Source organism: Scyliorhinus canicula, chromosome 10 (assembly GCF_902713615.1).
Source record: "Scyliorhinus canicula chromosome 10, sScyCan1.1, whole genome shotgun sequence".
Lineage (NCBI taxonomy): Eukaryota > Metazoa > Chordata > Chondrichthyes > Carcharhiniformes > Scyliorhinidae > Scyliorhinus > Scyliorhinus canicula.
This window is the reverse complement of record NC_052155.1, coordinates 105,660,885-105,678,999: the sequence shown is the minus strand read 5'-3', so window position 1 is coordinate 105,678,999 and position 18,115 is coordinate 105,660,885. Positions and strand designations below refer to the sequence as shown.

Sequence of the window (18,115 nt, the reverse complement as noted above, 5' to 3'; positions counted from 1 at the left end):
ACATGAATAGGATGGGAATAGAGGGATACGGACCCAGGAAGTGTAGAAGATTTTAGTTTAGATGGGCAGCATGGTCGGAGCAGGCTTGGAGGGCCGAAGGGCCCGTTCCTGTGCTGTACTTTTCTTCTTTTGTTCTTTGTTCTATTTCAGAGGACAGTTAAGAGTCAACCAAGTTGCTGTGACCGGAGTCACACAGGCCAGACCAAGTAAGGACAGCAGATTTCCTTCCCTCTAGGACATTAGTGAATCAGATGGGGGTTTTTCAAGTGTCCTCATTTAGACTTTTGGTTTGATTTTTATTGAATTGAAATTTCACCATTTTTTGTGAGATTCTAATCCAGGTCCCCAAAGCTTTAACCTGGGTCTTTGTACTACCACCACCTCCCCATGAGATGAGGGAATGATCTAAGTCAAATGACTAGAGGTGGCAGAACAACTCCCTTTTGACCTAATCATGTAGCAAAGTGCTTTTGATCCAAGTAAGTATTTTTGAAGTGGGCCTTGCTAGAAATAAATCCCAGTGCTTTGTTAGCAGTTTTAATACTTTTGCTGAGCTATGCTGCTGCTTTTAATGTTCACCTGTATCACCAGCACCCTTTGCTCTTCTGCCTTCGTTTTTTAAAAACTTATATTTTTATTAGTTTTCATTTTATAAATGCAATAAACTCTCAAAACTGATACAGTATAAGTGCTCATACATGCAACACAATTCATTCAGCATAATCATTAATCGTGTTTTTACCCACCAAACAATAAGTACAATGAATGGAGAAGCTAAATAGGAAAGAGGATAGGGGCATGTAAACATGACAATATAGTGCACACCAACATGTAGAGTGAGTTTGTGATGGTGCTCCATAACTTATGGAAAACCTTGAAGAAGCAAGTCAGACATAGGGGAGCCCATTTGAGAGAGGGATCCCATATGTTTTGGAATGCATCCGATTTAGAATGGAATATGAAGTTAGGAACTCTTATAGAGATATACTCCATGATAATTTTAGCTAATTCTTAATGGAAGGATAATTATCACTAATCCGCAAGCAAAGGATGTTCATCTGAGCGGCGAAGGCTAGGATGCTATAGAGCTATTTTTCGTTTGTGTCAATGATTCTACTATTTAGGAGTACCATAATTAGGAACAATGGATACAATTATAAGGCCATACTGAATATCTTCTCAAGCTCTTAGTAGACCAGTCCAGTTAGATTGAATTTTGAGACCACACACTGAATGTAGTTCCCCCTTGACTACCTTGCACTTTCGGCACAACATGGATATAGCAGGGTCAAACCTGTCTCAAGCTTGGTCCGATATGTAGATGGCATAATATTTTAAACTGAGTCTCTTTCGTTCTATTACAGACAAATTTTAATTAGCATTTCCCATACATTACCCCAGGTTTCCTCATCAAGACTACATGCAAAATCTTCTCCAAGACTGCAGTGTTTCTAATCTATTCTACACAGGATCTGGAAAAGTGTGATAACATTTACTAACTGATTGCTTAGATTCATTATACAGAAATCAGGATTTTTTTCTACTGGGGAAACTGAAGCATCAAGGTGTATAGTTGTCAAGTTGCAGATTTATTTTTAAAGAGTATCTTGTTTTACATAAGGTTTATTCTTGTTCCATGTAAAATAAACTGAGCATCCCATTAATTTCCTTGAGGACCTTAGCAGAAAGCAAGATTGGCAACATCTGTAAGGAATACAATAACCTAGGCAACACATTCATCCTAATCAACACTATCCTGCCCAACCACAAAATCAGCAAGGATGACCAACAGAGCAGGTCCCAAAGAATAGACTATACCCAGAGAAGTAAATCCTGAAGGGGACCACTTGAGTAGAAAATTAGGAAATGAGTCTCCTCTGAGCCTACCCAGTGGTACGGCTTCAGATTTGGTGAAATGAATTTTATAGCCCGAGAAAAGGCAAAATCTATCCACCACGTCAATAACAGCGGAAACAGAAATGCCTGGCCTAAACACAAACAGTAACACACTGTCACCGAAGTGATTTTATGCTGCTCCCCTCCACTATGTAGACCAAAAAACGAAGGGTCTTGTCTTAATTACATCAGTTAGTGATCTATGACTATTGCAGTCTTAGGAGCATCCCTGTCTCTCGCTGGAGACAAATTCTCAGGCCTGTAACTGCCCATAAGCACTGCTACCAGAGGGTTTTTATAAAAAAAAGCACTCCCAACCCAAGCATTTGCAGGGAATAAAATAAACAACGCTACTCCGCATCCAAGGAGATCACCAACCCATCTAATGCCTGTTTTTAAAAGACCCGAATAACATTCAAGAGATTCCTAACGTACTTACACTAATTCCAGCCCTTTATGAACCCAGTCTGTTTGCTCTTGATGATCAATGGGAAAACCCCTCCAGAGGCCATGCTGACACTTCGGACAACTTCAAATCTACATTCGGCATCAAAATTGGCCTATAGGATATGCACTCTTCAGGATTTGAGGTGGCACGGTAGCACAGTGGCTTTACATCTCCAGGGTCGCAGGTTCGATTCCTGGCTTGGGTCACACTGCAGAGTCTTCACATTTTCCCCGTGTCTTCCCTCTGGGTGCTCTGGTTTCCTCCTACAGTCCAAAGATGTGCAAGTTAGGTGGATTGGCTATGCTAAATTGCCCTTAGGTTAGATGGGGTTACTGGATTATGGGGATGGGGTGGAGGTGTGGGCTTAAATGGGTGCTCTTAAGAGCCAGTGCAGACTTGATGGGCTGAATTGACTCCTTCTGCACTGTAAATTATGATTCTTGCTTGCCTTCAGAATGAAGGAAACATTAGCATCTTGGAGCATTTGCAGTAGCAGACCTCCTTTAAATGAGTGACTGTACTTGCCAATTAGCCGATCTATTAGTAAGTCTTTAAATTTCACACCCAAAACCATCAGGCCCTTGGGTCTTACCAATCAATCAAGTTCCATCAATGCAAGAGCCACTTCTCTCTTAGAAATAGGAGCATTTAAAGGGCGGCACGGAGCATACTGCCTCATGGTGCTGAGGATCCAATAGTCAGCCTTCGTCCTAGTCAAACGGTTCACAAACTTTAAACTCCTCTCAACCTGCTAAGTCAGCAAGGAGTCCAGTGCCACATGAGTTACACATTCCTTTCAACAAGCGGTTGGTCTCCTGACATACTCAAGTCTCTGCTTGTCAATTTTTCTTCCAACCAGCACTGCCGCTCCACCATTTTAGGTCTTTTGCTGGCCGTATGTAACATGACAGCCTCCTTTGCTGGCCGTATATGAAATATAGCCGCTAGCATAAACCTTACAGGTTTCCCATAGATCAGAGGGGTTTACATCAGAGGGAATTGACTGAGTAGAAGAGGTCAAATTCCAACTTCAAACATGTAATTATGCCTTTCACATCCACTAAACCCATAACCTTTTGTTATCCTCCAAGTCATACACAACCCTGACTTGGAACTTCTCCATTCCTTCAGTCACTATATCAATAACCTGGAACTTCCTCCCCCTAACTGTTGAATGTACCTACATCACATAGACTTAAATGGTTCAAATCCCAAAAACATTTAGGGAGGGGCAACAAATGTTGGCCTTGTCAACAATGTTCACATCCCACAAATGAAAGGAAAAGCTATTCTGCTGTCGTGTCTATTTGGCTATGTATTTTTCTCTTTATAATAAATGTGTTGCAAATGAAAGTAGTAACTACAAAGGTGTCCAAAGCAAACAGAATAACTTTTACAATTAAACAAAAGCAAGATTAATGTGATGCCAGATTGTGCAATTTGTACCATAGAACTACTGATTTTTTAAATGCTTTTGTATGCATTAGAAAATAAGACAGTACATCACATTATCAAATCTCAGTTGTGGCAGTAAAGCTTTTATTATTTTTTCAGGATGTGGGCCTTACTGGAAGGATCAGCATTTAATTGTAACTTGCCAGGTTACATCAGAAGGCAGCTAAGAGTCAACTATTTTGGTGTGGGACTGGAGTCCCACATTGGCCATAAGCTTGGTAGATTGCCTTCCGTTGTTTATAAATTCTGATGGCTTCATGGTCACTTGTACTGATGGCAGCTTTTAAAATCCAATTTCAGATTCTCGAACCGTGCTGGAATTTATTTCCAGTGACCACCATTATGCTATCGCACCACTGTTGGTGGCTTCTGGAGACACAATGCTTTACCTCTCAAAAGCAACAATTGAATACTTAGAAAACAGTCAATTGCTCTTGATGCAAATAATCTTGCAGGAAGAATGCTATTTCCCATTTTAACAAAGCCAAATTTGATCATTCAGGGGCTGGTTGAACCGCTGGCTTTGAAAGCAGACCAAGGCAGTCCAGCAGCACGGTTCAATTCCCGTACCAGCCTCCCCGAAACAAGCACCAGAATGTGACGACTAGGGGCTTTTCACAGTAACTTCATTTGAAGCCTACTTGTGACAATAAGCCATTTTCATTTCAATGTAATATCAGTAACACTGGAATTTGGGATAGTGCTTTTCATCTGGCTACTGTAACAAAAAATTTGGGGATTTTAACAAATCATTGAAAACACTGAATATTCAAAATGTACTCACTCCGCACACTTTTCTCCTATAGGATAAATTGTGATCATTTGAAATTTGGCATTCTTGTGTTTGCCCTGATGAGTGTATGACAAAAAGCTTGGACAACATGTCTCTTTACAGCAATTACTGCTGAAAAGAACAGCTAATTCTTGCATGATGTCTAATTAGGCAAAGGGAACTCTTAATTTAGCCATACCAATTTGAAAATGCCTGGCTGCTGAAAAAGATGGTCTCATGAAGTTTAGGTGTAGGGGTAACATGTTTTGTGGATTGGTTAGCTAACAGGAGTCAGTAGACATAAATGGGTCATTTTGGGGTTGGCAAGATCAAATGAGACACAGATCAATGTGGGAGGCTCTACTATTAACAATCTATATTAATGACTTGGATGATGTGACCAAATTAATGGTTACTAAATTTGCTGATGACACAAATATAGGAATGAAAGTTAAACCATGAAGAGAACACAAGGTGTCTGCAAAGGAATAGATAGATAGGTTAAGCAAGCAGGCAAAAATTTGGCAGAGAGAATAATGCGGAAAATGTAAACCTGTCCACTTCAGCAGAAAGAATTAGGGTACAGGCGGATCAGTTTGTCCCGGTACATGAATCATGCAGGTGCAATAAATGATTAGGAAGACAAATGGAATTTACTGCAAAGGGAATGAACATAAAAGTAGGATGTTTTGCTACAGGATTGTTGTACAGGGCATTGGTGTTTGTTCCCTAATGTTTCAGTTACACTACACCAAGTGGTACTGTAGTCGCATTACAGTTGCTAAATTGCTGACTTCGAAAATTCAGCACAACAGTAGATGTTTGCCTTTGATGTGTTACAAAAAATGCCACATTGACATGAAATGTGCAAAACTATGTCAATAGAATCATACATGGTTTGTTCACAAAAAAACAATTAAATAACAATAGAACTATTATCATTGAGTAACCTTTAGTGTTGAGTTTACATTTTAAACAAATAAAACATTTTACATTTTCCAACAGTCTGATAGTAATAAGTATTGTACAATATGGAGCAGTACTGCAGGGTTATACATTTGAATCTGTATTAGAATATATTTTTGCAATGTATATCAGATCGCACAATTGAAAACACAGTTCCAAGGTTATAAAATATTACGTTCAAACATGTAAAATATTTGGTAATGTATAATTTACTTATTACTCATAAATAAAATAAGCTAATAGAATATACATTTTAATACACAAGGGTTTGTTTTCTTTAAATATGTTTGTTGTACCAAGAGCTAGCATGCGTTGCTAGACTTGGCTATAAATGCAATTTTTTAAAGGAAAAAATAAAAACACTGATGGTGAACCACGAGGTAACAAACGGTGGCTTTGCTCCTTCAATCTCTGGTGTGGGCAAGTTAGATCAAACTGAGAACAAGGCGAGAATTATTTCTTCTAAAATCAGTGTAAAAAGTATTAGCAATGGCTAGGGAGCAGATATCACACTGTTGTGAAAAAAGAGGCATGTTTCAAAAGTTGATATGGCTCTCCGAATTACAAGTTTAAACATACTCATACACAAAGTAATACTCCTCTACTCCTCTTTTTAAAGCTAACTTTCTTTTTGCAACATAGTTCTCTAGCTGCATCTCAGACAATAATTCTACGGTGTGCTGGAGATGGTCGACCATTTAAAAATTATTAAAACACCTTATGCACTCCCCTATGACCCCACGCCCCAATTTATACAATATACATTTTAAAAAACTAGATTAAAACATATTTCCCACTATGGAAAAATAAAATTTAAATTTGAGCATACCTACATTTCTGTGCAGGAAATTAATTTTTTGTACAACAAACATGGGATTAAAAAGTATTATACAATCGTTTTAGGTCTTCTGAAATTAAGCTAATGTCTACCCTTATTCTACTACCTTGAGTGGATTCTGGGAATTCCAGCAGTTATAGTGTAATTTTAATGTAAATATATAATACCATAAGTTATTTTGGTCCAATTTGAAGCAATATTGTATTACAGAAGCTCTTAAAATTAATTAAAGAAAATTAAGTGTATTTCCAGGCTACTATGCATATAAAAATACCAGGGGAATGAGACAAAGTTTTACACTTGCACCCAATTATTAAAATGATGAAAGTGCATGTCTGCTATAACTATCATCTGAAGAATTTCTGGTTTTGAACAAAGCGATGGTGCACTGGATTTTCAGGATTGGTATTTGAAATAAGAGTGTTCTACCATCAAGATATTTTACAAATTAAATAGTTAACAAGAATAATATTACTATCTTTTTTAGTTGCCTTCATTCTTTAGTCACCGTTTAACTTTTTGTTTAAGCAGGAAGAGCTGGTTAAAAGGAGTTGAAATTCAGTGAGGGAGGTTAATTGCAAGTAATAATAGACAAGAGATGACTCAACATTTACTGCATATGGTAGTTCAGGCCTCTCACCGAAGATTGCAGTATCCAAGTACATCATTACCCACACTCCTACTTTAATTAATAAACAAAATAACAACATTGAAAAATGTTGGAACTATTTGATTTTTAAATGGGTCCTGTGATGTGTTACTTAGATTTCAAGATAGGTAAACAGCATAATTTATTTGCCAAATTACCTGGTTTACAATAAATTTACAGTAGTTGCTGTAAGTGACGACCACAGCTTATTACTGTTTAAATTAGTGTAAATGCCAAAGCAGGAAAATACTATGGCTTATTTAAAACACAATTAAAACAACCATCTAATTAAATTTAGTCAGCCCAGGTGCCTCATTTAAGACAAACATATAAAAAGCAACACAATAACTTCAAACATTTGAATTTGGCTGTTTTCTCTTTGTGAATACATGCAAAACACTTACTGGCACATGAAGTCAGTAAGCCAAAAGATAAAATTTACATTTTTAAACCCTGATTTCAGAAGTATCCCGTATGTAAACCACAAAGATTTAGCAGTAGCAGTATTTCTTCATACTTCAAGTGTCATGTGAATTAAAGTCCAAACTAGAGGAAAAGTACAAGCTTTTCTCTCCTGCCTGATCAGGACTGCGGTGTATTTCCTAACAATGGTTTTCTCTTTCCCATTGGCTTCAGCATGTGTTGTCCAAACTATTAGAAAGAAAAGTAGAATAAAATATCAAAGCCTTATTGAGTTGTCAGTTTGTTTTGTTAAACTTTGATAGCAGAGGATTTACGCTTTTGAGAACAAAGAACATCAGTTCATAGGAAGCCATTATCATTTTTAACTGGACAATGCATCGTAGCACCAACAATGTAAAATAGCAATCACTTAAATTGCAGCACTATTAACATAGAAAATACCACGTAGTACAGAGCAGACATCAGAAATAAAATAAATAATGGCTGGGCGACTTAGAAAAGATGACTAATTGCTTTGTTCAAAATTGGGTTTTGAGAATGCTCTTACAAGGTGGAGAAAGACATGGAGAAACAGACTGGTCTAGGGAGGGAATGCCAAAATACGGCCAAAGAACATTACAGCGCAGTACATGCCCTTCGGCCCTCGATGTTGCACCGACCTGTGAAACCACTCTAAAGCCCATCTACACTATTCCCTTATCATCCATATGTTTATCCAATGACCATTTAAATGCCCTTAATGTGCAACTGAAGTCACTACAACAAAAGGTGGGGCAAAAGAGATGGATGATCTAAAGATTACAGTTCGAGGCCAAGAGCAGTGGAAGGGGTGGATAGCTGAGAACTGTTGGCCTGAACTGGAGTATTTGGAAAGGTTTGTGTTTTGTAAGTAAAAAGGGACTTTACAAGAGAAAAGGGAGCATGTTTAAAACCATTGCCTCAAAGGTTCAGATCAATAGTTTCATATTTCGCAAATACTTAATTTGAAAGAACTGAATTGTGACTAACCACCTTAACTTTGCACTTACCTTTGGGTGTTCTGTGCTTGCTTGAAAGTCAGAGCTTGAAGATTGATTTCCACTACATCTATCATTTTGTAGCGATGCGCAAATTTGCGTTTCAAAGCTGCTGCTATTAATGCTGTTGGATCTGTAGATTGGTCTTGTTTGGGCTTTAAATCATCCAAAGATCTGAAATGAAATTACATATTTTAATAATAATATTTATTATTGTCACGAGCAGGCTTACATTATCACTGCAATGATTTTACTGTGAAAATCCCCAAGTCACCACATTCCGGCGCCTGTTCGGGTACACAGAGGGAGAATTCAGAATGCCCAATTCACCTAACAAGCACGTCTTTTGGGATTTGTGGGAGGAAACTGGAGCACCCAGAGGAAACCCACGCAGCCACGGGGAGAGCATGCAGACTCTGCAGATAGTGGCCCAAACATCGAACCAGGCCCCTGGCGTGATGAAGCAACAATAGTAACCACTGTGCTACCGTGCCACCCCTTATGTTTATTATGTTCTTGAATATCTTTGCAAATTCCCTCCTCCATCTCACCTCCACTCTTTGATAGCGGCTTGCAATGATCAAGATTTACATCATTTAATTCCTTATTTCTCAAGACGGAGTCAATAAAGTGGCAACACACTCCCTTAAACACCCTCGCATTCTATTGCTGTAGTATCTAATATTACTACCCAGTCCTCTTTCCTTCTCACCATCTCTCCCAAAAACATAGAATTATATAGGCTGTATGGCACAAAAAGGCTATTCTGCCCAACCAGTCCATACGAGTGTTTATGTGCCACTTGAGCATCATCCCACACAATTTCTAAATTTGCAAATGACATCAAATTGAGGAAATGGTCAATACCGAGGAGGATTGCAACAAATTACAGGCAGACATTAATACACTTGCAGATTAGAAAAATAATTGGTAAATTAAATTCAATACAGATAAATGTGAGCAGGTACATTTTGTAAACCTGTATCAAGCTTTGCTTATTTAGTTCTGGCTACTAAATAATGGAAAGAGTATAGAGACACTGGAGCATCTTATATTGAGCATCATCCCATCTAAATCCACTATCAGAATAATTTATTCCCTCTCCCTCATATACTTGTCTAGTTTGCATTATTTTTCATCCATACTGTTCACTCTAACCACTCCCTTTGATAGTCAAGAGTGTCAAGAAAGTAGTTTCTTTTGAATTCACTAATGGATTTCTTAGTGATGATCTTATATTGAAGGCCTGCCCCACAAGAGGAAATATTTTCTGTACACACTATCTAAACCTTGCATAATTTTAAAGATCTTGATTAGGTCACCTCTCAGCCTTCTTTATCAAGAGAAGAGACCCAGCCTGTCGATCCTTTCCAGATACGTATGCTTCACATTTCTGGTATCATAGTTGTAAATCTCTGCACCCTCTCCAGTGTCTCTATACTCTTTCCATTATTTGGTAGCCAGAACTACATAAGCAAAGCTTGATACAGGTTTACAAGTACTAAAATGTACCTGCTTACATTTGTCTGTATTGAATTTAATTTACCAATTATTTTTCTAATCTGCAAGTGTATTAATGTCTGCCTGTAATTTGTTGCAATCCTCCTCAGTATTGACCATTTCCCCAATTTGATGCCATTTGCAAATTTAGAAATTGTGTTTTTGATTCCAAAGTCAAAATTGTTAGTGTAAATGTTGAGCGGCAGTGGTCCAATCTCTGATCCTTGTGGAATATGCTTCCCACCTTCAGCCACTGAGAAACTGCCCTTTATTCCAATACTCCGCTTTCTGTCTTGAAGCCAGCTAGCAATTCATTCTGCCACTTGCCCCCTAACTTCACACACTCTGGCCTTATTCATGAATCTATAATGGCGCAGCTTTTCAAAGGCCTTTTGAAAATTCGGATAACTTGCATCTGCTATGTCAGCATTATTTATTCGGTTACCTTCATTAAAAATTCAAGGTTGGTCAAGCAACATTTTCACCTTTGAAATCCATATTATTCAATACTAGATTTTCATTTCTAGATGTTCTTCTATTCCCTCCTTTGGTAAGGGTCCATTATTTATCTGACCACCATTGGCAAGCTGACTGGTCTATAATTCCATGATGTGGAGATGCCGGCGTTGGACTGGGGTGAGCACAGTAAGAAGTCTTACAACACCAGGTTAAAGTCCAACAGGTTTGTTTCAAAGACGAGCTTTCGGAGCACGGCTCCTTCTTCAGGTGAATGGAAAGGCTTGTTCCAGAAATGTTTATATAGACACAGTCAGAGATGCCCCGGAATGCGAGCACCTGCAGGCAATCAAATCATCAAAGATGCAGAGAGAGAGGTAACTCCAGGTTAAAGAGGTGTGAATTGTCCCAAGCCAGTTCAGTCGGTAGGCCTCTGCAAGTCCAGGCTTGTTGGTGGGGGCCACCAACAAGCCTGGACTTGCAGAGGCCTACCGACTGAACTGGCTTGGGACAATTCACACCTCTTTAACCTGGAGTTACCTCTCTCTCTGCATCTTTGATGATTTGATTGCCTGCAGGTGCTCGCATTCCGGGGCATCTCTGACTGTGTCTATATAAACATTTCTGGAACAAGCCTTTCCATTCACCTGAAGAAGGAGCCGTGCTCCGAAAGCTCGTCTTTGAAACAAACCTGTTGGACTTTAACCTGGTGTTGTAAGACTTCTTACTATAATTCCATGGACATGCCTCCTGAATTACATTAGCTATCCATCAGTCCACTAGAACTGCACCCTTTTCTAATAAATTAACTATGAATAATAATGACCCTACTATATCTTCCCTAGATTTTTTAATTCATGGATGTAATCCATTTGAGCCAAGGAATCACCTTTTTGGGATTTTAGTTTATTCAGGGTTTTAGTTTATTCAATAATACCCTTCATTTCAAATGCAGATATTTTATAATTGATGCAAGACCATAAATAGCAGTAGACCATTCAACCCTCGAGGATGTTCTGCCATTTAATAAGATTGTTGCTGACTAACACACACTAAGTCCACTATCCTGCCTTTGCTCCGTAACCCTTAATTCCCCTGATTAAAAACTTATCGATCTCAGCCTTGAAAATGTTCTTGGGGTAAAGAATTCCTAAGATTCACCACTGAGGCCATATCCGGTTACGTGTGCGCAGTTTTTGTCTCCTTATCCAAGGATGTTCTTGCTATAGAGGGAATGCAGAGAAGGCTTACCAGACTGATTCCTAGGAAGGCAGGATGGACACCAGAGGAGAGATTGAGTCGGTTAGCGTGTATTTGCTGGGGTTCAGAAGACTGGGGGAGAAAGAGATCTCAGAAACCTATAAAATTCTAACAGGACAGATGCAAGAAGGATGTTCCAGATGGTGGGAAGAACAGAACCAGGGGTCACAGTCTAAGGATACAGGATAGACTATTTAGGACTGAGATGAGGAGAAATTTCTTCACCCCTATAGCGGTCGGCTTGTGGGATTTGCTGCCACAGAAAGCAGTTGAGGCCGAAACATTATACGTTTTCAAGAAGCAGTTAGATACGGTACTTGGGACGAGGTCCGATACGGTACTTGGGGGCGAGGTCCGATACGGTACTTGGGGCGAGGTCCGATACGGTACTTGGGGGCGAGGTCCGATACGGTACTTGGGGGCGAGGTCCGATACGGTACTTGGGGCGAAGTGGATCAAAAGATCGGGGGGGGGGGGGGGGGGGGGGGGGGGGGGGGCGCAGTAAGGGAAATGGGGTCAGGCTATTGAATTGAATTGAATGATCGGCCATGATCATAATGAATGGCAGAGCAGGTTCAAAGGGCCAAATGGTCCCCTGCTCCTATTTTCTAAATCTGTCTTAAATGAGCACCCTCTTATTCTCCGATAATGCCCTCTAGTCCTACACTTTCCCATGAATGGAAACATCTTCAACATTTACCCTGTCTAACCCCATCAGAATCTTATATGTTTCAATCGTATAATCTCATTCTTCTGAATTCCAAGGGGTACAGATTCATTGTCTAATCTTTCCTCATTTGGCAGTCCCTTCATACCCAGGATCATCCTTCCCTGAAAGGACACGAGTGAACCAGATGAGTTTTTACGACAATCAACGATAGACTTCTAATTCCAGATTTAAAAAATATATATATATATATTTAGAGTACCCAATTATTTTTTCCAATTATGGGGCAATTTAGTGTGGCCAATCCACCTATCTGCACATCTTTCAGTTGTGGGGTCGAAACCCACGCAGACAGTAATTCCAGATTTTTATTGAATCCAAATTTCACCATCTGCCATGGCAGATTTTCTCCCTGGATCCCCAGGGTATTACGCTGGGTCACGACAACTGGTCTTGAGACAAAATCACTACGTTGACACCTCCCTATTTTATTTTTGCACCTCAATGAGAAAGGGTTTTCTTCCTCCATTTGTTCTTCATTTCTTGCTTTGTTTTCTTAAAACGTTGATCATCTTTCCTTGTTCATTTCCTCCATTTTGCTTTCTGTTATTTCCCTTATACCGGTGGTCATTTGCTTACAAGCACCAAGTTTAGAGCAAGCTGTTAACTGACCAGTAGCTATGAAACACTGAACACAAGGGATTCCTTTTATTTGCTACCCAAATCCCAATCCCTCCCCATTACTCAACCAATTACAGGAATTTCTTTTTAAATAAAAGAAAATCTAAAAAAATGCATGAAATACTCAGCAGATCTCAGTACATCTGTGAAGAGGGAAACAAAGTTAGCATTTCAGGTAGATGACCATTTGTCACAACTGGACAAAGTTAGAGAATTCAATTGCTGCCTGCCAGCTGAGTATTTCAAGAATTGTGTTTTATTTTGGATTTCCAGGATCTACAGCATTTTGCCTTTGTATTTAGAATACCTGTTGCATAAATAATACAATTTCCAATGTGGTATTTCTGAAATAAATCACTAAACTGGATTTGATATAAACATAAGCAATGGTTACAAGTTTATGTATGGATTCTTAATAGACATCTTTTGCTAAAATTGGAATGCCTCGGGGAAACAAGTAAAATCTCTTCAGTGAACTCCAAACAAAACTAGTTAGGTATAAGGAAAGGAATCTTAAAAATACTTACTTCTTCACAGATCGTAGTTTCACCTTATTGATGTCTTTTAGGACATCCAACATGTTTGGCATAGTTTGCTGTTTAGGACTAGTTGCAGTCTGACTATCAGCTTTCTTTCCTCTTCTTTCTTTAATGAGATCAATCACAGACACACTTCGCTGGATGGCAGGTGGTGGTGGTAACGGTGGGGGTGGTGGTGGTGGCAGTAGTGGAGGAGCAGGAGGAACAGAGCCATCAGGTGTCACTGAACAGGAGGAAATAATAATAATCTTTTATTGTCACAAGTATGAACGTAAAAAACTAAATTGCACAAATTATAGCGACCAGTTCATAAAATGTTCTTGAATGGAGAACTATCCACATGTTAAATTCTCCACCATATAAAAATACATTTTCTACATATTTATTAAACAACTATATGGTGAAGTATTATTTCTCCAACAAACTTACAAATTCAATAACTTTGTTAAAGAGCATAGCTTCTGAATTCTATTGCAAACTAGATTGTTTTAAAGCCATTTATTCAGTTTCTTTGAGAGGCGAGAAGAAAATGAGAAAGGAAAATTCAATACAGATTGCAAGTTTGGAGATTGGATGGCGTTATGGACTACCTTGTCAGCACTGGACACAAGTTCAAATCTAGCAAGACAGCTGGGAGAAAAAAAAAATCTGTCTTGCAGGACTCCGACATGAAATAAATATAGGTAGTATTAATCCAGTCCTAGTTGACATGCTCTAACACAAGATTCACCAAAAATTCAACATTAATTGGCATCTTAGTAAATAAGAATATAGCTCGTTTAAAAATACTGGAAGCTATTAATGGTGCATTAGGACTTTTCCTAAATAAGGCTCAAAGTTTGCTCTGGCAACCCAATGCATGGCATCCACCGTTAGTTATATGTGGCCTTTTGCTTGTACGTTGTTTTTGCCCTGCAAGTTGCTTGAAGTCCCAGGTGAAAATGGCACGAAACCCTGCTCTGAGAATCTGACTGAACAAGGCAAGCAATGGTGTAAGTCCTTAATCAGTCAGATTGAAAGATTGCAGAGTTTACAATACAAGGCTGGAACAAGAAAATGTAATCTAGAATGGTGAATTCAACAGAAAGAAAAACAGGTACAAGGAAATTGAATTGAGGGGAATATTTAAATATAATATTTAAAGCTCCAGAAACAATTAAAACCTGAAATGAGATGCTTCACTTGTAATATTAAGTTGACTAACCCGATCACTGCATTCAGAGTACTTAGACCAAACTAAGCCCCAGCTTTCTGCGGCAAGGTGCAGATTTTTTGGGTCAAATATCACATGTTTAATAATCCTGTGCATATACAAGAAAAATTCTCCTAAACCTTTATTTTCAATTGTGTGAAGAAAATCTTAATTTTCTGCCTTCAGCTGCCAACTCACCAACCAGCGGAAATAGTTTCTATTCTAGGACTCGAAAAGTCACTTGATTAATTTAATCTTGGGAACTGCCATTCAGCATAATGATCTACTTGACACACATAACAAGAATCACAAAGTGCATCTTACAGGCCATAAATAAAGGTGGAAGTTAATAGTTTAGTTAACAGTGAACCCCTGGGATAAGCAAGGAGACAGCTACGGTCGCAGTGAAACATCAGCTGGTGCCTCTCAGATCTGTTAATTATCAATCCAATCTATTCAATTTGCTGACAGTTTGAGAGATGAAGAACTTTATCATAATTGTTTTAGTGCATATATCATATCAAGTATTACTTATTTTATACTCATTCAGTACACAAGTTAGTACCAAGAGAATGTGTGACGCATATCATTATAAGTCTCAAAATTAAACAAATAAGCAAATAGCTTAACAGAGGAGGAAGCAAGAAGCACAATTTGCACTGGGCACAAGGATTATCATAATCATTTAAAGTAACTACGAGGAGGGTTTAGGAGAAGTTATGATAATATGAAGGTTTTTAAAAAAAAAAGAAACTACTGTATAGAAAAGTTAAGCAAAATGTACCATCACAACAGGTTCTAAATAACTTAAAAGAATACGGAGCATAGATAATGAGAAGGGGAGAATTTGAGAAATAGCTCTAAGCTGGAAATGTTCATTTTTAGGAAGTTTGAACAGTATGAAATAGAGGCCAAGGGACCAAAACATCACTATTTTTATGACCAAATACCTTAAAATGGCCATGTCTGTTCCCTGAACAAAAGAAAAAGCCACTTGTCAGTTTCAGAAAAACTCCGACCTCACTATCTCAGAAGAGCCACCAACAAGCCCCTGTGGATTGTACAGCTCAACTTCAAAGACAGCTATACGAAGGCCATCTGCATTTTAGTAACCCAGGCTAGGCCAGAAGGTGGATCGTATGCTAAGACAAAAACCTCAAAACCTTCCTTTCCATTTCTATTGGCTAAGACATTCAAGTCTCTGGAATCCAGACGATGGATACACATCCTTTGTCAAAGATGCTGGAGAGGTGAGAGTCATGGGCCTTTGGCTTGTGGAATAGGTAATATTGCCTTGCTGAACTGCACAGCTCAGTCTGCTGTTTGCCACCTGACTAGCAGCCTCACAGAATAGGAACTCTGCACTGTTTCTGCTGGAAATTGTGTGTCACTGCCTACAAAACTGACTGATTCCCAGTGACAGCGGTAGTATAAAGGGCAAAAGTTCCTAAATTGTGTTCAGGATAATTTTCTACAGAAGTGTCCAGTCCAACAAGAAAGGAAGCACTGTTGGGGAGCCAAGTGGACCAACTGTCAGCAGGGGAGCTTTTAAGAGTCAGTGATTATTGTATCATAAGGTTTAGGATGATAGGAAATAGGCAATGCAAAGTAAAAATAATTAACTGGGGGAAGAGCAGATCTCAATGGGGCAAGAATGGAACGATCCGGTTAGACTGGAACAAAAGGTTGGCGGGAAAAACCATGGCTGAACAATAGGCTACCTTCAGAACAGAAATGGTTCGGACACCATCAGGGTATATTTCCGTAAAAGGGAAAGGGAGAGCAAACAAATCCCGATCTCCCTAGACGAAGCAGATGTGAATTAAGGCAGAAAAAATGTGTTTATGACAGATGACAGGTAGAAAATACAGTTGAGAACTAAGAGGAATACAGAAGGTTCAGAGGGGAGGTGAAAATGTATATTAGAGAAGCGAAGATAGAGGAGAAAAGACTGGCAGAAATTCTAAAGTCTTCTACAGACTTATAAATAGTAATGGGTGGCACAAGGAGTGGGCCCATTAGGGATCAAAAAGAGACGCAAGGGGCATGGCACAGGCATTAAATTAATACTTTGCATCTTTACTAAAGAAGTAGATGCTGCACAGGCCATGATGATAAATGAGGAAAGTCTATCCCTAGAACAACTCAAAAAAATGGAGGAATTGTTGAATAGACGGCCAGTAATTAAAATTAACAAGACACCTAGACCAGATACGGTGCATTCAAGGATATCGAAGGAAGTGAGAATGGAGATTGCAGTGACACTGGCCATAAATTTCCAGTCTGCTCTAGAATCAAGGGAGGTGACAGAGGACTGGGGAATTGCACATGTTACGATCCTTTCAAAAAAACGTCATCAGGGTAGGCCCAACAATTGCAGACCAATCGGTTTAAAAAATATGGTCAGCAAGATTTTAAAACAATTATTTTGGATAGAGTTTGTAGTCATATGGATAAATGTAGGTTGATTAGGAAGAGCCAGCATGGATTTCTAAAGGGGATATTGCGTTTAACAGATTTTGCTGGAGTTTTTTTTGAAGAGGTAACAGAAAGAGTTGATGAGGGTAATGCTGTTTATATGGTGTACATGGCCTTTCAATATAGTGTCACGTAACAGACTTGAGAAAAGTTATAGCTCATGGAATAAAAGGGACAGTAGCAACATGGAAGAAAGAACATGGAGAGACAGCATAACATACAGGGTCAAATTCTCAAGGGGGTCCAGGAGCAGAGGAACCCGAGTGTATATGTGCAAAAATCATTGAAGGTGGCAAGACAGTTGGAGAGCAATTAATAAATCATACAGTATCCTGGGCTTTGTCAATAGGGGAAGAGTACAAGAGTATGCTGAACTTGTACAATATAGTTGATAAGTACGTATCAGTCAGGCAGGGAGGAAGGGGTCGAGCGAGGGAACCGTGGTTTACCAAAGAAGTTGTTAAGAGGAAGAAGGATGCCTATGTGAAGATGAGGCGTGAAGTTTCAGTTGGGGCGCTTGATAGTTACAAGGAAGCGAGGAAGGATCTAAAGAGAGAGCTGAGACGAGCAAGGAGGGGACATAAGAAGTCTTTGGCAGGTAGGATCAAGGAAAACCCAAAAGCTTTCTATAGGTATGTCAGGAATAAAAGAATGACTAGGGTAAGAGTAGGGCCAGTCAAGGACAAAGGTGGGAAGTCGTGTGTGGAGGCGGAAGAGATAAGCGAGATACTAAATGAATACTTTTCGTCAGTATTCACTCAGGAAAAAGATAATGTTGTGGAGGAGAATGCTGAGACCCAGGTTATTAGAATAGATGGCATTCAGGTGCGTAGGGAAGAAGTGTTGGCAATTCTGGACAAGGTGAAAATAGATAAGTCC

The 18,115-nt window shown here is 39.1% G+C and overlaps 1 protein-coding gene across 1 annotated transcript in view; it reads right to left on the bottom strand.

Moving 5' to 3' along the window:
• Positions 1-5,504: 5,504 nt before the first annotated feature.
• mtfr1 (mitochondrial fission regulator 1) overlaps positions 5,505-18,115 on the bottom strand; it is a 38,796-nt gene continuing 26,185 nt past the window's right edge. The window contains 4 exon segments of the mRNA XM_038809486.1: positions 5,505-7,675; positions 8,476-8,543; positions 8,546-8,637; positions 13,555-13,789. Of these exon segments, the coding sequence (XP_038665414.1) occupies positions 7,607-7,675; positions 8,476-8,543; positions 8,546-8,637; positions 13,555-13,789 (464 nt within the window). The 3' untranslated portion in view covers positions 5,505-7,606.